General features: G+C 48.8%; 1 protein-coding gene across 2 annotated transcripts; it reads right to left on the bottom strand.

The window, feature by feature from the left end:
- Positions 1–266: 266 nt before the first annotated feature.
- Positions 267–18,302, bottom strand: LOC113973436 (cryptochrome DASH-like). 2 transcript variants are annotated; one of them, XM_027695521.1, is made up of 14 exons: positions 18,209–18,302; positions 17,928–18,100; positions 16,700–16,793; positions 16,237–16,367; positions 14,637–14,785; positions 13,720–13,808; positions 11,690–11,763; positions 9,984–10,073; positions 8,375–8,454; positions 7,089–7,148; positions 5,898–6,055; positions 2,978–3,097; positions 1,868–2,044; positions 267–629 (listed from the first exon to the last, which is right to left on the bottom strand). In XM_027695521.1, the coding sequence occupies exons 1-14, from the start codon at positions 18,263–18,265 to the stop codon at positions 522–524; spliced, it is 1,560 nt and encodes a 519-aa protein (XP_027551322.1). In that variant the 5' UTR covers positions 18,266–18,302; the 3' UTR covers positions 267–521. The 2 variants fall into 2 exon arrangements, with proteins under 2 accessions (XP_027551322.1, XP_027551321.1); XM_027695520.1 differs by lacking the exon at positions 267–629 and adding an exon at positions 863–1,074.
- Between the last annotated feature and the right edge of the window lie 2,871 nt (positions 18,303–21,173).

The following is a 21,173-nucleotide window of genomic DNA, read 5'->3' as shown; positions in this document are numbered from 1 at the left end:
AAACTGTTTTGACACTGAGTACAAAACACAATCCTTGACTGTGAACTGAACAATTTCCAGCTTCCAGACTGGCACCAAAAGCAACAGAGTGCTGTGAAGACTTCAGAGAAGTTTTCAAGAGGAACATACTGATTCTCCAAAGTATTGTAGGAGACACAGTAAAAGAACATCCTCTGTCTGTGGATCTCTGTGGAAATGAGGAAAATAAAATATTCCGCCAGCAAAACTTTTAATTGCACAACAATTTGTTGTTTTAAAGCTTAAAAACATGAAAAATTAGCATAAGAAAGTTCAGTTCTGACTGAAAACCTGCCACACAAACCATCATCTCCAGTTTGTAAGAAGAGGTGCTGACAGACAACCTCCAAATACCCACATCCAGCGGGTGTCCCAGGGGACACTGGACAGGAGATTGAGTTATTTTACCGTGGCCAGACCCATATCATAGGTTGTTCAAGGACATTAACCATTATCCAGGCATCCTGAGCAGCGAAACCTCCAGCTGAGTGCTCCTCCAGCCTTCAGCAAACATCTTTCTTGCGAGAGAAGTAAAAATCTATCCCTCTGTCCTTGTGCTGTGCTGGCATCTGTGCTGGTCCCCTCCTGCCCCTGGGATGGGGACTCCCTCCCTGTGGCAAATGAAACATGAACAGGGAGAGATTTACTGATGTTTCAGAGTGAATCTGGTCCCAAAGCAGTGCTAAAATGCAAGAAAATGTGGACAGGGCACTTCTGCTCCCCAGGTCCACTACAAAGGCAGGAAGGCCCAACAGGCACAGCTCTAGGCTTGGATTTAGGAAACCAGGGTTTCTGGTAAGGTGAGCTGGAAAAGTTGATCAAAATGGAACTCTTGCCTGGCAGAGGAGCTTTTTGGCTTCAAGTTTCGTCACTGCCTCAAACCAGTGTCTCACCAAGGAGCTACTTCACAGAGTCCCTTCTCTGATCCCAGAAGGTCAGTAATCCAGGCCCTCCAACAGCATGGCCGAAGCAGAAGGCTTTGCTTCCACTAAACTTTCCACTCTTGGCAAAGGAATCTGGCCTGAAAAATTTGGTACTGCACCTTGGGATTAAAACCTGAAATGGAGACATGCTTCATTCTTCACTGAACATAGTATGACATCTAAATTTGAGCCTCCACAAAGTATCCTCACCTGGGAGGAGGCAGGGACGATGCAGAGGGGGAAGGCAAAATGCTGAAAACTCGTTGTAATACACAAGAATTGGTTACATCCATTTCCTTCCACACCCAACTCCTCCAAGAGCAGCAGCCCAGGCAGCAGATACAAGCCTTGACATGCTGCAGGATCAGTATCTCAGTCTGTCCCTGTTCTAAAGGGGAGATACACCCAAAAAGCAAAGTGCAAGGGCCAGTCCCCATAGTTACAGGTCTTCTGACTCCAGTTTGGGTTCACTCAAGCATGGCAGGAAGTTGGTTGTTTTTCCACCTCCTGAACACAGAGGACAGTGAGTTGGCTCCTTTCTGTCCACCTACATCAGGGGGTGGTCAAGCTATGGAGGCCTTGGAGATTCCCCATCCCTCCCTGCTGGCCAGTGGGGATGCCAGGAAGGATGCTCTGAAGGACATGCTCTGGCTAAGCCCTGCTGACTATACAAGGCTGATGGGATGGAGAAGCAGCTAAAATTTACATCATTCTCCACAGCAGGTAGGACAGACAGAGCTAAATAACCCTGGCTGCAGAGTCCCTGTGCAGAGCTGCACCATTGCTGTGAGGTAACGTGACTTTGCATTAAAGCCATTTTTCCCTTTTCACCCAAGACAGAAGAGCAGAACTCCCAGACATTCCTACAGACACAGACCAGCCCCCCTGGAGCCCTCCCACCCCATCCCAACCTTCCCAGTACTCACAGGCCTCTGCCTGATGTGTCGGCTCCACTCTGGGGCTGTCACAACTGGCTGTGGGTAGGTCTCACCTAGAGTTACTCCTGCTTGGGAGAGAGCAGCACTACTCAGTGCCCAAGGGCTGTGGATATCTGCTCCCTTTATGCCCTGTAGCTCTGGGACCCACAGCCGGACGTAATCCCCCTGCAAACAGAACCAATGGGACAGGATCCATTCAGTAACAACCTCCAAGTGCTTCCCGGCAAGGATGTTTCTCAACAGGAAAGAGAGAAGCTGGATTTCCAGGTAGAGAAGCTGGTATAGTACAGCATCAGTTACTTCTGACAACCCTTAGCCCCTCCTGCATTAGTGCCTAAAGAGAGACTTGGATGCTGGAGTTCTCCCAGGATCACTCTGCAGGCAGAGGAGGGAGACAGAGGTGCATTTTTGGTACTGTTCACCTGTCCTGTTTAGGACATCCTGTGATGAAGTCACTCCCAAGAAGTTTCCAGTGACTGAAGGAAATGAGGATGACTAGCTCAGCTGCACACTCTTGTCTTCCTGAATCTCTCCTATTAACTCTACTTCTGTGTCCCTTCATAGGACTAATTTCTGATTTCTTGTCAAATCCTGCCAGCTACAGCGCTGACAGGCAATAGTACAGCCTGCCAAGAAGCTAAGGAATAGTGTGGGAGCAGGTAATCCAGTATGTGAGCAGTTTATCTGCTCCCACCACTTAAAGAGTCAGAGGAGTCACAGGTTTAATCTACTCTCCAGCACCTCCCAAAGAGCAGCTCTGTCTCTCTGGTCCCCCTGAGTTCTCCAAGAAGCTGCTCTGTGCTCAGGGAAACGTCTGTGTGAGGCACTGATGGGATATGGCTGTGACCCAGAAGAAATGGTGATGAAACACTGAACACACAGACCAGGGGAGGGAGGGTGTGTGAAGCACCAGCCTCCCTGGGGACAGCAGCAGATTGTCAGCGTCACATCTTCCTGTGTGCAACAAGGAACCTGCCTGGCTGTTGGCAAGGAGACACAGAACTGCTTTTGCAGCAGTAGCCACACAGCAGATTGATCTCCTCTGCTCCCCGAAAATACCACCTGTCCTTCACTGTGAAACAGCCAAACAAGACTTACATTCCCATCGTAATCCAGGCCTTGTTTAATCACGTTAAACTTCCTGTTGTCCCGTGGGTCGTTGCCAATGCCAGCGTTGTATAACCAGTTGCCATAATTGCTACAAACATCGTAATCCACCTTGAGAACAGAGGGAGAAAACAGTGAGAAGAGCTGGGCTGGCCCTAAGTGAGTCTTCTCTCCCCGTCCACCCCTTAGCTCAAGGGAAAAATTCCTTAAATGGCAATCACTCTGGGGTGGTCAGAGCCCTCCCAAGTTGTAGGTACAGACATCTGGCTGCTTTTTACACCTGGGATCAGCTTCCCAGGTCACTTCACTTCATGGTCCTTAAGTCAGTGAGATCTATAAAAGTCTGACCAAAATCTCTTTCTCAATTTCCCTTTTTCAAAGAAAATCCTTCTCTTTCTGCCATTGTCTGGCAGACTTCACAACAACAAGCCCTAGATTTTGTGTGCTTGTATTCTAAAACAGCAGCAGCCCAGAACATTTCAAATATGAGAGAAAATCCTTCCTGACCAGTTACCCAGACACCACAGACTGATAGAATCATGACAGTGTGTATAAAGATGCAAACAATGCAAACACTGCAGTTTTCTCCCAGTTTTCTCTCATGAAGTTATTTCTCATCTAAGCAAATAAAAAGCTCTCAAGGATGCTCCTGTAAAATGAAACAAGGCTTCTGGAACTGGCACAAATGAGAGCAGAACACAGGCCCAGTCCAAGGGCTCTTCAGCTGGGGAGCATGGCTTAAATCCAACACCAAGAGCTTTCCAGTTGTAGGACAATTCCAACCCAGCTCAGGAGGGGAGTGGAAGTGATAGCAAAGAGGGTGTGGGGTCTCTGAGCATTCCTAGGAGGGGCGTCTGTGGTGCAAAAGCAGCAGCTATGGCAAAAAGAGCTGGCTCAGTGCTGTTCTCCCTTTACTGCAGTCACAGCAACAACCAGTCCACACAGGGATTTTTCCAGAAATCCCAGCCATTCCTTAAAGTGAGGAGCTCAATGCACCTGGATGGCAGAAGGCACAGGAAATGGGCTCTGCCAAATTCCCCTTTCTCTGCAGAGACCCTGAACGCCGGGGTCAGGGTGATCAGCAGCCAGCTTTGCTCCCTGTGCTCCAGGCTTCCCCTTCCCAGCAGCACTTCCTCCAGCCCATGAGATGAAGGGAAGAAAGATGCTATGGGAGGCCTGATTGTGTGATTAAAATGCAGGAAAGCCTGTGTGGGAGGTAAGGGCAAATCCAAGGGGGACTGGAGGAGGCAGGCTCATTTCCCCCTCAGCCTTGCCCCTTCCTGGCATTCTCTTCTGTTTGTTTCTCTGCCTTTCCTTGGGGCCTGACCCTGGGAATGAAATCAGTGAAGTCAGAGCTGAGATATTCTCTGTCCAGGACACGAGAGGTCTCTGGCCTTTCCCCTGGCTTCAGTGGGTTGCAGAGAGCTTGTGCCTCAGTCTCCCTGCCCGTCTGGTGTGGATGGCACACACAGACACTTGGTGGGCCTTTGGTGGCAGTAGCAGGGATGAAACAGGCATTGCTTTCCCTTTTTAGAGGCAAGTGAGACCAATTTCAGCTCTGTACAGGCCTCTGCCCTCCTACGGCCATGTCTCCCCCACCAAGCTGATGTGTCCTGTAGGCTACTCTGGGAATGCCACCAGGTTACAGTAACAGAGCTGGACACAAGCTGAAAGGATGGGACAGAAGGGCACAAGGATCAGCCTGTGCCACACCAACCTACAGTGGCCATCAGCACCTGGGACTTCCCGAGGTGCAAGGGCCAGTGCAGAGTGCTAAATCCTGCTTCCAGCAACATCCATGTCTGTAGTAATAAAGGTAGGTAACACAGGGAGCATCTTTCTAGTATGAGACCTTCCAGGTCTTCCTCACTTATAGAATAGGACCTGGAAGGTTCTTGCTCTTATCTGGAGAAGCATCATTACATGGAGCTACCAAAACCCCTTCTGGAGGATCCTGAAGTCATGCACAGTGTTTTTGTGCCAGCCCGCTGCTGCTCACAGCACTGGCATGGGAAGAGCACACAGATCTTCCTCCTGAAGCCAAAGCCATGTCAGAGCCCAGCTCCAAGGAAGCTCAAAAAAAAAAAATCTACATTAACCAAAAAAAAGCTCTTTTAATTGCAGATAATGGCGAGGCAACCAGGCTTTCTCTATCCCTTCAGTACTCCTAGTGAGCAGAGTTCCCTGACCACCAGTAGCCTCTTGTATCCCACACACAAGATCTTTAATGTGAGGCTGACGTGAGTATTTGGCCTTTTTCAGTCAGTACCAGAAGGATCTATGGGGACTGAGGTCAGAGAAGTGACCCAGCCATTTAACTGAGCTTGCACAGCTGCTGATTGATATATGAGACAGGAATTGGTGCTCCAGTTGGCAGTAACTCACCAGAATGAAGAGGGATGCCTCTGGCCAGGGTGGAGCTCTCTGGAAGCTGATCCAGCTATTGTCCATACTTGCCTGTTCTTGACTACACGGCTTCCCTGTCCACAGCAATCAATGCAAAGATGCTGTGCCAGCACACATTTCTTTTTATGTTCTATTTCTGGGCTGCCCTCCTCCCCAGCCTCTGGGGTGGCCAAATCAGAGCATTGTTAACATAATTTATGTTTGAAAGTTTTTCTCAAGTGTGACAGATCTCTGGCTAAAACCCTGCGTGGAGGATCGAAACTATTATTGCAAACTCCCCAGCTACATCTTGGCTGATGGCAGCTTCACTGTGGCAAAATTCCCTTTACTTATGCGAGCTTTGGGAAGTTCATACCTTGCAAGCAGCACATGCAAGGACCTAGATCAGCCTGAAAATTACTGATCATCTCCTGTATCCTTTCTCATTAATCAGAGCTGTTCTCCTGCCTGCCACTCAGGGCAGGGAGCACAAACAACTCCAGGTACACAAAGGGTTCAGTCTTACCAGCAGGTATTCAAACCATTCTGCCCCCATCCTCCAGTCCAGGCCCAGGTCCTTGGTGAGGAAGCTGGCGACGTTCTGCCGCCCTCTGTTCGACATGAAGCCCGTGGCACTCAGCTCTCGCATGTTGGCATCCACGAAAGGAACCCCAGTTTTGCCCTCTGCGGAGACAAAACACAGTGCTGGGACATGAGGGCAGTTTTGGGCACTCCTAAACCAGCCCGTGGCCCTGCATTCACAGCCCTCCAAGCGGGAAAGACGGTCCCAGTGCACAGTGGCAGGGTGGGATTTCAGTGAGGTTTAGCCGGAGTGCAGCCACTGAGACCCACTGGAAATTAAATGGGAAATCACACCGGAAGTTGAGATAAGGAGAATTTTTGGCAAGGAAAAAAAAACCCAAACCAAAAAACAACGGTACAGAAAAATCTCAGACTGGAAAAACAATCGGGTGGATGGCAGGGAATTTTGCAGAGTAGAGTATACAGACAACAGTGAGATGGGCCAAGAACAGAAAGATTGTTGACAGGTGACTAATAGAGGGATGTACTGGACAAATCTCCAAGGGTTAGTATCTGAAAAGTAGAGAGTTTGTCTATTGTTAAGGAAAAGATTTATTGTGTCTGCGTGATTTATTGTATCCTGTGTGCAAATGGATACACGTGGCATTAACATGAAAAAAGAAATATAGGCGTGTATTTCACTGATTCTGATGCTTCAATCTGTTAATCTCTCTAAGTTTTGAGATCTTATGCTTGCTATTCATGTTACAATATAAAAGCTAAAGAAAAGGCTATGGGATTACAAAAGATTTGGTTCCTTCTAAGTTTGCTTTAACCTTGTAACCAAAAACAAACAAAAAACCAAATGTAGGCATGGCAATCTAACATTGATAAGAAGGGCTGGTCAGCCTCTGTGTGACTAAACAGAAGGGACCAGCAGGTGACAAACACTCCCCCTTGGGCAGGAAAACCTAACTGCAGAACCTGGCCACTCATGACACCCTGTGGCCCTGCTCCTGTACGGTGCTCAGTCTGGCAAGGGAAGCCAAGAATCCTGCACACACCCTCACACACTGGTGGTGCCAGTTGAAATGACAGCTCCCTACAGAGACCCAGCCAGCGTTAGGGCAGGTGTGAACACACAGGCACCTGGAAACCAAAAGCACACCCAGCCAAACCTGCGGTTTCTACTGACCTTTCCAACAGTCAAAGAGCTGAAGGTCCTTTTTCCAGGGTATCTCTTTACTTTGAAGCCCTGTTGAGAAAAATAATGAACTGCTGATGAAGAAATACTGACGCAGGCAGTTACTCACACAACAACACAGCCTGAGGCACCTTGGCTGACACAAGGCATTAGGGTAAAGCTCATCCTCTCAGTGCCATTATAAAGAAACCTTCTGCAAGGGTTTAGAGACGACCCATTCCTCCTTCCAAGTGTTGCAAAGGGTATCTTTTATATACAGAGGATGCTCAAGCCCTAACAGATTTTGATTATTTCTTTTGTTGATGTTTTCTATTTTTTTTTTTTTTTTTTAATTAAAACCAACTCAGACTTCACAAGTGGCAGGAGATGTGCCCTGGCCCAAGACAGTATTTTCTTGTTCAGTTTTACTCCAGGACAACGTTTATGTGAAATCTGCTTCTGTAGCAGATACTAAACCAAGAACTACCTGGCAGAAGCCCCAGGCAACACTTTGTCCTTGCAGTGGGGTAGGAACAGATGAGGGAGATGATTTAATGTTTGCAGGATCCAATGGCAATTACAGCCTTCTGTACAGTGGAACGGAGGCAGCAGGGACAACTCAGCTCTAGCTCACCACTGGCTTCCAGTGCCATCAAAACAGCCCCACAGGCCTGGCAGATGTGACACAGCCTCTGCAGCTAAAGCTGGATGTCAGGCTCTGACCTACAGCATATAGAGCAGTGCTCTCTGCTCAGGTACAGGCAGCTACGTCACCTGGAGAACAGCTCACCCAGCACAGGCATCCCCCTCTTAGGGTTTCCTGACATATGGGCTGGATATTTGTGGTTGCATGGAGAGTTCAGACCCCCAGTTCAGGTGCAGACTCCTGCACATGAGTCACTGGGGCTGGAGCTGAATCTCACTCTGATTCCTATGCAGTGTGAGGCAGAAAGAATATCTGGTTTCTAGGGATTCACACTCCTGGGTCAGTTCCTGCTCTGTCCCAGATTCTCCGGTGAACGTGGGCAAGCCTGGAGCCTGGATTCTACCCAAGGGTGGAATGTCTCTGGAAACAGCATCTTCACTCTGATTGTTCTGCTGTTTCCCACAGATGTGTGTTAATAATCCTCCCCATATCAGGTGTGGGGCTCAGTGTCTGCAGAGTGTTCAGCACCATGGTGGTCACACCACTGCTTTGAGAAGAACATTTGTACAACTTAATGGCAGCAGCCCATTCTCTTACTTTCCCTGTGGTAAGACTGCACCTTTCCTCTCCAAATGCAGCGATCCATACACACCCCTTGGTGAGAAAATCCTCCTGCTGTACTTCAGGGCCACGAACCGAAAGTAATCCCTCCACAGCAGCTCAAACAGGACCCTGAAACACAAAGCCATGTCTGTATTTCACTGCGGGTCAGATGAAATTACTGAATTGGGATTTTGCTTCCACAGCACCCATCATCAACACCGTGAGGTTTATCCCCAATTTCATGGACCTTCCCATGATAACAGTTCTTTCCCAAGCCTACTAACCTGGCTTTGCAGCTGGATGACTATGGGGAAAGCAAACTTTGCGTGAATCACCTGGGAAGCTTCCCTTAGCTCGAGTGCAGGAGCAGAATTTCAGGAAACGCGTTTTTCATCCATCCCTAGCGGGATGCAATCGTCCCAAGAGCAGGGCGAGGGCCTGATTCAGCTTCACACTTCCTCATGAACAAGTGTGTCAGCACATTCCTGAGAGCTTTGCCTTGGTTTAAGCAATAACCCTTGTGAGGGACTTAAAGACACCTTTCAAAAGTGGTTTATAGTGCTCTAGCTCGTGAGATCAGGTGACAGGCCCACCTCAGCCTCTGAGGCCTGCTTCAGCTCTCGGGCACACTGGAAACATTCTGCTCAGCTGATGTTTAGGCCGATAAGATCTTTCTGGAAAATCTCATTACAAAACAAGACACTGACCAAATGCTAAAAACTGGTGTCATAAGGCTGAGGTTCAAGGAGTCCCTCATGTGCAGCCACCACGACCTGTACTTTACTGTACCATTGTCTGCAGTGCCTGGGAGCTTGACAGATTCGCTTTTATAATTATTAATCACTTTAAAATGCTAAAATCACCACGGCACCTCAGCTGCCAGCAGGCTGGCTATTAGATGGAAAAACATGAGTATGTTCATTTCTTGAAATCTTGCCTCTCTTCTAAGAGTCTTCTAAGAAAAAAACAACCCCAAACACACACTTGAAGAGTGTTGATATTTTATCTGTCATTTGAATTTTAATGAAACTGAGTATTTTGGCCAGAATTCTTGGCAACGTTCTGCCCGTTCTTCACCAACCACTGTGCTGTTTGACATACTGCAAATGTAACAAACCAACATGAATATGCAGTTCTAGAGTTTGCACAGACTTTCTGGTTTGGGTTTTTATTCCCATCCGGGTCTAGTGTTAGGCCAGGCTCTAACATGAACCTGCTACTCCATGAGAGTGATTTGTACAAGTCACACAGTTGCTGAGACTTTGGAGTGAAACTCTGCTCGTATCCTTGGCATGAGAAACCATTTAGCTTTTATTTGTAAATCATTCTTCCTTCTCATCTAGCCCATAATAACAATACAGAGACAGATGGTGCTGATTTACTGAGATCATTTTTAAAAATCATAAACCACAATTTCCCAGCAATAATAATGACAACTGGCATTCATAATCTCTACTTGCAAAGTGCCTAAAGCCTCTGAGTGTCAAAGGCAGACTAATAAATCCTGAAACAGAACTGCGGTGCAACCCAGAGGAACCAGGCAGCAGGCACAGGAAAAACAAACATTAATTAAGGGGAGTTAACAAATCACACTCCTGTGTGTGAGATGCTGGTTTCCCATTCAGAGAAAACTACATGCTGATGGTGCAAGGACATACCAGTATGTGCTCTGATTTGCTGTTCTCTCTCTTTCATACTTCTGGATCTGCTCATAGATGTATCGAGGTGAGATGCAGCCCAGCGCCAGCCTGAAAGCACAGGAATTGTGTCCTGAATGCCATGCAGGACTCACAGCTCAGAGGGAGTGGAGGGGCAGTTTTGTGTTGAGTTGTTGCCTAAAAGGTTTTGCTGGGTTTGCAGTTCTGCCCCAAACGGCTTTAATCAAGTTGTGCAACTTCTTTGCAACTCCTCAAGAGAGAGAATTCTCTTCCAAGAAACAAAATCCTCCCCTTCCCAGCATATGGCTGTTACAGGAGCCTCCAAGCTACGGAGACAAATCATTTCACACAAGTTTGACAAGTTTTGCCTGAATGATTTGATCAGCTGGTGACTTAGTGCACCGGTGACAAACCCAAAGTGGATCTCAAATGCCAACCTCTGTGTCACCTGTCCTACCTGTCCTTACACTACAAACCTCCTTATTATATGCCAGGGCTCCTTTTCCTGCAGAACCTCAACGTCTTATCTGAGCAACCACAGAAGGCTTGCTGAAAATCTGAGGCCGGGCAGGAAACCTAGGGAATCAAACCCCACTCTGGCATTTCAACCCACTGGGCTCCTTCCATTTGTTCCAAATAAGTGCTGTGCAAGACAGGAAAGAGCTTCCAGACTCCAACCCCACCACGCAAGGGTTAAGGAACAACTTTTACCTTGATTTTTCCTAGAAATGCATTTAACTGCCATTTCCACTATGGCTTGTGGAAACATTTGATGTTCTAATGAATTCTGGAAAACAGGAAGAAAGAGCCTGAAGAGTTTTTCCTTAGTTGTTGACCAGTTCTGACACTTAGAAATGGCCAGCATGAGATGGGAATGACTGGCTGCAATCTGAGCCACTCTGATTTTGATTATCTGACAGAGGAACATTTTGGGGCAGGCAGATCTGGACGGTCTGCTCTGGGCAAATGGCCAGCTTGGAAAAACTCGAGCGGAGCCACAAATAAACTTGTGCAGCTTCAGTGGTCCTGGGATCCCGACTGGAATTCCGAAGTGCCACCAGATGGAGCCATCCACTGCAACCATCAGAGCACAAAGCTAGGTGAAAACAAGAAATCCTGACCTGTAACAGCCTCAGAAAACAGTTTCACATCACAATTCTGTCGGGACAACACTCCAGATGCTCTCACCTTAGGCTGAACTGGGTTCTGCTGCTGCAGTTTCAGTCTGGAATTAACTCTGCCCCTTCCAGCACCAGAGACTAAACCACCTAACCAGGAGTCAGCAAAGAAGAGATCCTTTTGCAATAGGAATAATCAGAAGTGTCTCTTCTACCCACAGAAGAAGACAATGGCAGTGAGATGAGGTGACTTGCCCCACAGTGTTCAGGAAACCAGGACTGGATCGAGTTCTGCTACAACCCTCTCAACACATGGAAGCCGTGCTGCTTCCCTGCCTGCTCCCAACCACCCCTCACACATAAGACAGCATGAAGCCAAAGGCAAGTGGTGAGTCCCTCCTGTGCCCTGCCCACATTGGTGGTCCCAGCACACAGGGCTCTTGGCACAGTGCAGCAGTTCCTAATAGCAGGAATGTTCCCAGGGAACCACACCCAGACCCCTACCCATGCCCAGTAGCACTCAGCAGACAGGTAACATCAGTTTGGAATGGGAGCAGAAAAGGAGTTTTCCACAACAAAAGTCTTTACCATGGTGCAAATTTGGTTGAGTAATCCATTCCCACCAGCCCATTCCGAGACTCCTTGTAAGATGCAACCAGGTTCTGTGTGAGCAAAAGAACAAAAGGTTTGAACACTTTACAAACAACCTGCTAAATGTGTTTTCTCTCCTTCTGGAGGCAGAGCAATCTGGCAGGGCTGGGCTCCCTCTCATGGCTGCCTGCAAGGATTACACAGCTGCCAAATTCCTGCCTCCAGCGCACAGGAATCAATCAGGCCAACAGTTTTCATTATAGCTGTGGGATGTGTGTCACGAGCTGTGCTCCCCGGTTCAGCCTGCAGCACGTTTCCTTCCACAAGCACTGTGCACCTGGTTGTGCTTGCTCCCTGCCCATTCCCGTCTGACTCTGGATCAATAACGCACTTCCAAGCCCCAGTGGAACTCCCTTGTCCATGTGGCTGCTTGTTTGGGTTTGAGAACCTGAGTCTGACAGCTCCCAGCACTCAGCTGCAGGAACCCACATTTACAGCAGGGTGCACATCTTCCATTTTCTGAGCCTCCATGGACAGTGCAGGGGACACAGGGAATCCAGATCTTTCCTTCACTGCACAGGTTACAATTGCTAAGGGGCTGTTCTACCTCGCTGGGGAAGACAATATTTGCATTACAAAAAAAGAAGGAACAGGTTTTCCTGCACTGGTTGTATTAATGCTTGACCAAGAGTAGAAGCTGTGCGTGCCTGTGCTCATTTTGGCTGCGATGGAGTTAATTTTCTCCACTGTAGCTGGTCTGGGGCTGTTTTGGATTTGTGCTAAAAGCAGTGCTGATAGCACACCAGTGTTTTCGTTATTGCTGAGTAGGGCTCACACAGCCTCAAGGCCCTTTCTGCCTCTCTCACCACCCCACCCTGAGTAGGCTAGGGGTGCACAGGGAGGTGGGAGGGGACACAGCCAGGACAGCTGACCCCAACTGGCCCAAGGGGTATCCCAGACCATAGGATGTCATGCTCAGCACACAAAGCTGGGTAAGGAGGAAAGGGGGATGTTTGGAGTGCTGCCTGTTTGTCTTCCCAAGTAACTCTCACACATGGTAGAGCCCTGCTTTCCTGGGAATGGCTGAGCACCTGCCCACTGATGGCAAGTATTAAATGAATCCTTACTCAGCTTTGCCTATGCAAAAAGCTTTTGCTTTCCCTAATTAACTGTCTTTACCTCAACCCACAACTTTTCTCAACTTCTACCCTTCTGAATCTCTCCTCCATCCCACTGGCAGGGACTGAGGGAGCAGCTGCTTAGGGCTGCACCTCCCGGGGTTAAACCAGGACAATGATCCCCAACAGCAAAGGAATGCAGGAACTCCCTCAGCACAGCAGAAAGGATACCCTGAGGCACCGGACACAGCACAGTTCCTAACCCATCTCAGCCTGAGAGATGCTCCCCCCCTTTATCCACAAAGCTGGTGGGATCTGATGCTGTTGGAAATCAGCACACGTGTCTTTGAATTCACACAAGGCAAATTTAAGGCAGTTCCTCAAACTAGGCCAGGAAGAAATCCAAAAACTGGCTGCAGTCAACAGCAGCTTCACTCCATCCACCAAAGCAAGGGAGCAAGAAGCAGCTGTACTTATTGGCTGCAAGTTTTCAAACCAGACTACAGGAACCTCCAACTATTTATAACTGTGGGCAGAACTTAGGTTAGTTGTTCCTCACCCCAATTGCAAGTGCAGCCCCTTCAGGCCACTTTTCACTCCTCCAAAATGAGGGAACTACTTTGCTGATGACATGGGACATGAGAAAAGGCAAATCAAGACAAAGGAGCTAAAAAATTTTGGCCCAATTCCCAAAAATTAACGGAAAAAAGGAACTTCAGAGGGGTGGCCAATCCAGTTCCTGGATGACTTCTGTCCCTCTGAAAAACTGAAATAATGCTATTTCCCTCCTTTGCAAAGTGTTATATAGGAGCTAAGGAAATATTATTAGGAAGTGAAATTGCAGCCTCACCCACTTGCACAGCCGTGTGTACAAGGGGGAGGATGTAGGCAAGGAAAAGCAACAGTTACCGTGTCCCAAAAATAATATTGCAGTCTCATTAAAGCCTGGGTCTCTCCTCCACTGCAGGGGAAGGATGTTCGTGGATCAGTCACAGGATCTGCCACAGAAAACACCATCACGTTGTTACCCCCTTGGAAAGGTAGGGAGCTTAAAATCTAGGGATGTTCAGCAGTAGGGATGTCTGCTTTCAGGATATAAGGTCTTCCTTTAAAATAAGGGTCACATCAAACATATTAAAAAGCACTAAGAAGATGTTTTCTACCCAGCTGCAGGGCAGCTCCTCCACAGGGAATTTACCTTCATTTGCTGTATGAGTGGGCAGAGGTTTAGTTACAGCTGAAAGGGCAACCACTGCCTCCATGTCTTGATTCTCAGAAAGAGACATATCATAGAATCATAGAATCACAAAATGGGTTGGGTTGGAAGGGACCTTAAAGATCATCTCATTCCATCTCCTGCCATGGGTAGGGACACCTTCCACTAGCCCAGGTTGCTCCAAGCCCTCTCCAACCTGGCCTTGGACACTTCCAGGGATGGGGCAGCTACAGCTTCTCTGGGCAACCTGTGCCAGGGCCTCACCACCCTCACAGGGAAGAATTTCTTCCTAACATTTAATGTAAATCTCCTCTTTTTTATTTATCTCCTGAGCGCAAGTTGCCTCTCCATCTTTACAAGGAGACATCTTTTCTGTGAGAGAATATGATGTGCAGTGCAAGATGTCTGGTTTATATTAACCACCAGATCTCAAGTGCAGCCAGTACAGGTGCCTGCTTCACCTTGGCTGAATGTCTGTGTCCTGGGAATCCGAAGCAGCCAATTTACTTTGCAAAACCACGTTTTTAAAAACAGATCTAAGCAGGATATATTTAAGAACAGAATCTAGGTGGGATTTCATGGGAGCAACTGCCAAACTGAGTTTTCTTACCCTTCTGTCCGAAATCCTCCATTGTAGGGATGCACCCTTCTTCCAGCCCTGGAGGCAGAGGCTTTAGCTGCTCTGCCATCCGCAGGGTTGGCCGGACCTTCGCCTCGGATTCCACCGCCCTTCGGAAATGGGTGTAGACATCGGGCAACCTGCACAAGTGACAGCACAGTCAGGTCCCTGCAGGGTGGTTTCCTCGGCCCCTGCACACAGCACTCACACACCTTCCACAGGGGGAGGATTAGCATTCCAGGCTGTGCTCCCCTGGGGCAGAGCACACCTCTGTGATACCTCTCTATTTGTATCCTGCCAGGCACAATAGAGGAAGATGCCCCCGGGGCTAGCAGCCTTCAGAAGTTCAGCCCTTTGCCCAATTTCTTTCTGCTTCTGATGCAAATTGTGCCTTTTCAATTGAAGGCGTGTCCATGAGGGCCAGATTTCTCTCACCTAACTTCTGATTAACACACAAGGCTGACCTCAGTGTAAAAATCTGCAACCTCCTGGTGCCTTTTCAGTCAAAGGAGAGAAAAAGGCACTTTCATGGCCTGATTATTCTGCCCTATTTTATACATTTTCTACAGAATACCATGGATCACTCAAAACTCCATCAACTACACCCCATGTGACTACTGAGGGAGCCATGAAAGAGTCCACAGGCAAAGGGCTGCTGTCATAGGCAGATGCCTTCAGTCAGAGGGGGTAATGGAGCAATCCAGGCCAGTGGCCCAGGAGTGTCACCAATAGTGGGCCAGCAGGACCAGTGCAGTGACCATCCCCCTGTACTTGGCATTGGTGAGGCACCTCAAATCCTGAGTTCAGTTCTGGGCCCCTCACTACAGGAAGGACATTGCGGTGCTGGAGCACATCCAGAGAAGGGAACAGAGCTGGGGAAGGGTCTGGAGCACAAGTCTGGTGAGCAGCAGCTGAGGGAGCTGGAGGGGCTCAGCCTGGAGAAAAGGAGGCTCAAGGGGGACCCTGTTGCTTCCTACAACGTGAAAGGAGGTTGTAGCCTCAAGGGAGGCTCTTCTCGGTCTCTTCTCCCAGATAACAAGTGACAGGAGCAGAGGAAATGGCCTCAAGTTGTGCCAGGGAGGTTTAGATCAGATATTAGGGAAATCACTGAAAGGGTAATTAAGAATCCCACAGGCCACCCAGAGATGTGGTTGAGTCCCCATCCCTGGAGGTATTTAAAAGTGTAGATGTGGCACTTAGGGATAAGGTTTAGTGGTGGGCTTGGCAGTTCTGGGTTAATTGTGATCTTTTAAGGTCTTTTTTGACCTAAACAATTCTATGATTCTATGTCACAAGGATTTTGAGGACTGCAGACTGAGTATCCAGACTGTGCTGGTCCAAACTGCTGGAAGGGCAAAGAGAAATCAGTCCTCAGTAAATGCTCAAACACACACCTTGGCTTTATGGATATTGAAGTGGAAATGCTGCTAGTGCAGAGGGATGAATGTGCCCCTTCCCCCTGATGTGCCATAAGCACATAATGGGTCCCTTCCCTGTGGGACCAGATGACTGGGAGCCCTCCTGAAGAGTTCATTGGAGTGAGAAACAAGTGGGACAGTGCAGGAGTGAGTGACACCATGGAGCAGCCCACCTGGCAATAGGCCTGAAGGGAAGGTCATCCCGATGATACAGCGTGGATGCCCAGAACGTCTGAATCTTCACCCCATGCTGCTTACACACCTGGCACAGCCCCTTCTCCACATCCAGCTCCTCCTGCGTGGCCTAGGGAGATCAAAATAGTGAGGCCAGGGCTGCACAGCCCCAGCTCCCACGTGCACAAAGACCCTGGTCCCTTGTCCTGCCCTCCTCCTTCATCTCCACGTTTAGCTCCGTCCCTTTGGATGCACACATACAATCTCTGCCCCAGCAAGGACTCCCACAGCCAGAGCCTACACCATCCCCATCCCAGGAACTATCCAGTTTCCCCAAGGTTAACATCACCACCGCCACGAAAGGCCCTGAACACACAGGATCTGCATCACCATTTGGTTGTGAAAGAAACCTTTGCAACCTAATTTTATCTTTTAACTATGTCACTTCAGTATTTCCTTTACCTCTTCGTGGAAAGCCACAGCGCTGACAGAGCCCAGCTGAGTAATCAGATCACGGACCACATCTTCTGGCTTCCCCTTCCTCACAACCAGGGTACTACAAACACAAAATATTGGCCTGAGTTGTTGTTATTTATGTGTATAGGAACTCCTTGTCTGAGTCCAGGCAGGCACCCACGGACTAGTTCTCTACGGAGCACAGACCCTGTGTGGAGGCAGACAGACAGGATTTGACTAGCCTGCATTTTTTAGGAGCCAGTGAACAGAGTTTGTAAGCCTCTGGGGCTTAGTTTGTGTCAAACATATTTCTGACTCTCTGGATGCCTTAGAAAGGATCACTGGGCACAAAGCCAGGCTGTTACCTAAAAGTGAATCTCTTCACCCTCACACACTAGTGATTGAAGAGCTGGCTGATGTGACTTCTCCAGGTTGCCCAGAGAAGTGCCAGGTGCCCCATCCCTGGAAACATTCAAGGTCAGATTGAACAGGGCTCTGAGGAACCTGTTCTGGTTGAAGATGCCCCTGATCATTGCAGGAGGTTGGACTAGATGACCTTTAAAGGTCCCTTCCAACCCAAACTGCTCTATGACTCTGATCTTTTACTAAGCAAAGCCAGATGTTATCTGGTAATGGATTCTTCAGGCCCTGGTCTACCCCAACTATGGTTCTAAAGGCATAATAAAGGAGGCTCCTCTGGAGACCCCCTTACCACAGTGCAGCCTACCACAGACTGAGTTTAGAGGGACAGGGCATAAACAGATGTAACTCTCCTGTCTCACAGGCCAGAATCCATGTTGGTCAGTCTCAAGGGAAAACTCCTAGGGACAAGAAAGGACACATGCCACAGTCATTGCCTACATCTCAAAGGCTGCCATTCATGTCTCCAGTTGTCAGGGCTCTGGACAAAGCACTCGAGGGTGACACCCATCTGTGGTATCTGATTTCAAGAAAGCAAAAGCCCACATGGCACAGCCTGGATGGCTCTTTGTTCCCTGTGCAGTCACCACAGCAAATCATCTGAACAGTGGCTACATAAGGGACCTTACTGTACCTAACAGAAGGGCTGTAGCTCTCAGAAATAAACCCCCATCAGAGCTCGGAGCACCGGCCATGATTTGACTCAGAGCACAGGCATGTGTTGAAAAAGAGTAGGAAAACAGAAATGTATGTGTTGAAAAAGAGTAGAAAAACAGAAATATATGTGTTATTTGCACAGTGCTTTCTCAACTACCTTCCTTTTTTCTTGAGCGTTTCCCTCAGATCCTTCACACTTTCCAGCAAAAACCGGAGCCGGTGGGGCCCTGTCTTGGGGAAGCCGAAGCAGTGGGTGCCCAGGTAGTGCCGCGGGTCGAAGCAGTAGAGAGGGATCACGAAATCTGCGTTACCCTGAGCCCAGTGGAGCACCTGGAAAAAACACAGAGAGGCCCGTGAGAGCTGCCGGGGGCGGGATGCAGCGGGCATCTCTCCCCATCCTGCCCACCAGCGGGGCTATCCCCACGGAAAATCCCATACCTGGTTATCGTGGGCGCGCAGGTCGCAGCGCAGCAGGCAGATGATCACCCCGGGCATGGTACCTCGGGGTTAGTCCTGCCTCTCCCGGCTCGGCTCTGCCCCGCGCCCGGCCCGGCTCTGCGTCCCTCTTCCCGGCCCCTTCATCCCGCCCCGCCGGGGAGGAGCCGCCCTGCCCCCGGCTCCCTGTGTCCGCCCCCGCAGCATCCCCGTGGGATGGGCACGTCCCGTCCCGCATCCCGGGAGGGCGGCGGGACCGGGGCGAGATCTCACTTTTCTCGGTCCGGGATACCAGCGCTTTTCCTCTCTCCAGAGTCCTGCCCCGGCCGGGCGCACTTATTGCTGGATTGGCGTGGGGTTTTTTAACCTCGAAAATCTCTTTTTCTTCCACACATCAGCATCAGGAGGTTGTAGCCGGGTGGAGGTCGGTCTCTTCTCCCAGCAGTAGGACAAGAGGGCACAGTCTTAAGCTGCACCAGGGGTGGTTTAGGTTGGACCTTAGGAAGTTATTTACAAGAGAGAGTGACTGGGCATTGGAATGGGCTGCCCAGGGAGGTGGTGGAGTCACCGTCCCTGGAGGTGTTTAAGAAGAGACTAGATGTGGCACTCACTGCCATGGTCTAGTTGACAGGATGGCATTAGGTCACAGGTTGGACTCGATGATCTCAGAGGTCTTTTCCAACCTAGTTGACTCTGGGATTCTGTGATCTGTTGCAGCGTGGCCCTGTTATGCTGAGACTCAGCCGCGGTGACACCGACCCTCTGCAAAGGACAGCACTCGCCCAGCTCTTAGTGTTGGTTAGTGTTTATCCTTCAAATGCCAAGGCTGCGATAGGATGGCCAGTGGCACAGGAACCAGCTTTGCAGAGAGCTCGTCACCTGCTGACCGACAACAAGTGAGCTGTAGATTAGCAATAATTAGTGTATTTAGTTCTCACCACTAAGAGGCTGAAGTGAAGAGGCTTTGTCTCATCCTATAGTTTCCTTAAGATGACACTGGACACCAGTGACCACACATCCCTTACTCACTGAATTGTCCTTTTTTTTCATTCAACTACTCTCATAAGAGGAAACCAAGCAGGAACAGGCTGCCCCGGGGAAGTGGTGAAGTCACCATCCCCGGAGGGATTTAACAGATAACAGATGTAAATTTGGTGCTCAGGGACACAGCTTAGTGGTGGATGTGGCAGTGCTGGGTTAATGGTTGGACTCCATGACCTTCGAGGTCTTTTCCAACCTAAACGATTCTATGATTCTATGAAATGCTTGGCTCAGAGGTCTCCAGCCACATGCTCCCCTTGTGTAAGTCTCGTGGTTCTCCTGGGGTGTGAGAGAATGGAGAAGGGGGTTAAAATGTTGCAGTAGGGAGCTGGTGATGACTGAGGATCCAGATTTACAGAGATTAATTGCTGCCGCTCATTTAAGTACCTGAATTGCTGAAGTGGAGCTTCTGGTGGAGACACGTGGACTCTCAGATGCTCACCAGAGATAAGATGTACCAGTAGGTCCTGGGAAGTCCTGGCTTCATTTCCATCTCCTCCAGACCAGCAGGTCCTCTGCATGCAGTCTGCACTGGCTGGCTGTAGGAAGTGATGCTGATTCTCTGTGTAACCCACATGACACATCATCTCCTGATTCCTCTTCTGTGCACCAAGGGCTCCTTTTCCTGGCTCAGCAGCTGCAGCCCACTAAGAACCAGTGAATCATCCCAGAGGACTCATGTTTGGTAAAAGAAAAGTAGAGCCAAAACTTTGGGCTCATGGCCAAGGAAAACACGGTTGCAGGCTTGCAGTTCTCAGAAGAACAACATGTCTCTTTATCATATCAGAAATATTGAAAAAAAACCCAACAGTTTATAAATCTTCTCTGTTTGCTTTTGCCTTCATTTGCACAGGGACAAACAGTGCAGTTGGCTTTGCTTTTGTTTGCAGTCAGGCTTCCCCCACAGTGTCTTGGTTGACATTAAGCTGGGCCAAGTCTGGCAGTGATGACATCCTCTTGTAGCTTACTCAGAGCTGCTAGACAGCCACCCACTCCAAGAGGCCTCAGTTAATGGGTGTGAAAGAGAGAGGTGCCCTACTGCCTGCAAAGGGGCTATTTCCCATTGGCAAGGAGGGCTGGTTGCCACTAAACACAAACCTTTGCAACCTAAATAAAGAAAAGATGTGAAACTGTTGATACATCGGAGAAGAAACGAAAGAAGTTGGGTGCAGCAGGAGTGGTAACAGAATCACCAGCCTGTCTGGGTTTAAAAGCGAGTCTCTGCCAGCATTTGATTTATACAGATATAAAGGTTGTGAGGTGTCCAACACCACAACAGACTCTGCAGCAACAGGGCTGTTAAATGTGATGATCCAGGCAGCAAGAGTGGGCAGGAAAAACAGATGTCCATAAAGGATGGAGAGTTTGCTCAGGCCCAGAACCCAGACCTTACACCCAACACTACCCTTTCTGTCACATGGTTTTATTTCCTTTGCACTCTTGTAGGAGAGTACAAATCCTGTCACACACTGGAGCCAGTGCTTTCTAAAACAGTGCTGACCACATCCACTCTGTACTCTACCCTGATAAGAAAAAATGATAGTTCTTTTACTATAGTTGCCAGTCCCTGCTTCTCTGAGGCCTCGTGAAATCATCCTCTGAAAATAAGTGTAACAGGGGTGTTTAGGAAAAGCGGTGTGGGCAGGAGTACTTTGTTCTAAAATTAGAAACCAGGAGACCTGGCACTGTGAACTGCAGGCTCTCCAGCCTCCTTGCCTGGATTTTCCATTTAGATGAACACAGTCAATGAGAACAAAAGCTTTCTTTTTTTACCCACTGGCACCTGTCTCTTTACTCCAGGATGGTGTTCCAGCTTTCCATTCTTCATTTGGGAAGCAGAGAAGCTTTGCCTGCTTGAAATACCAGCAATCTCTATGCCAGTATGGAGGGGAACAAGCTTTCCACTGTCATTTTTGTTAAGTATCCT

The sequence above is a fragment of the Neopelma chrysocephalum genome, unplaced genomic scaffold (genome assembly GCF_003984885.1).
Source record: "Neopelma chrysocephalum unplaced genomic scaffold, ASM398488v2 Primary Assembly neopelma1_101, whole genome shotgun sequence".
In the NCBI taxonomy this organism is placed as follows: Eukaryota; Metazoa; Chordata; class Aves; order Passeriformes; family Pipridae; genus Neopelma; species Neopelma chrysocephalum.
Note: the sequence above shows the minus strand (reverse complement) of the source record. Positions and strands in the feature narration are given on the sequence as shown.

Excerpts from the sequence above, each read along its gene's own strand:
- LOC113973436 (XM_027695520.1), bottom strand. The coding sequence starts at position 18,265 with ATGCCCGGGGTGATCATCTGCCTGCTGCGCTGCGACCTGCGCGCCCAC. Across the intron at positions 14,786-16,236 it reads CCCTTCAGGCCTATTGCCAG|GTTGCCCGATGTCTACACCC; the intron begins GTGGGCTGCTCC and ends TCACTTGTGCAG. Across the intron at positions 3,098-5,897 it reads AATGGTTTGAATACCTGCTG|GTGGATTACGATGTTTGTAG; the intron begins GTAAGACTGAAC and ends TCTGTTCTCAAG.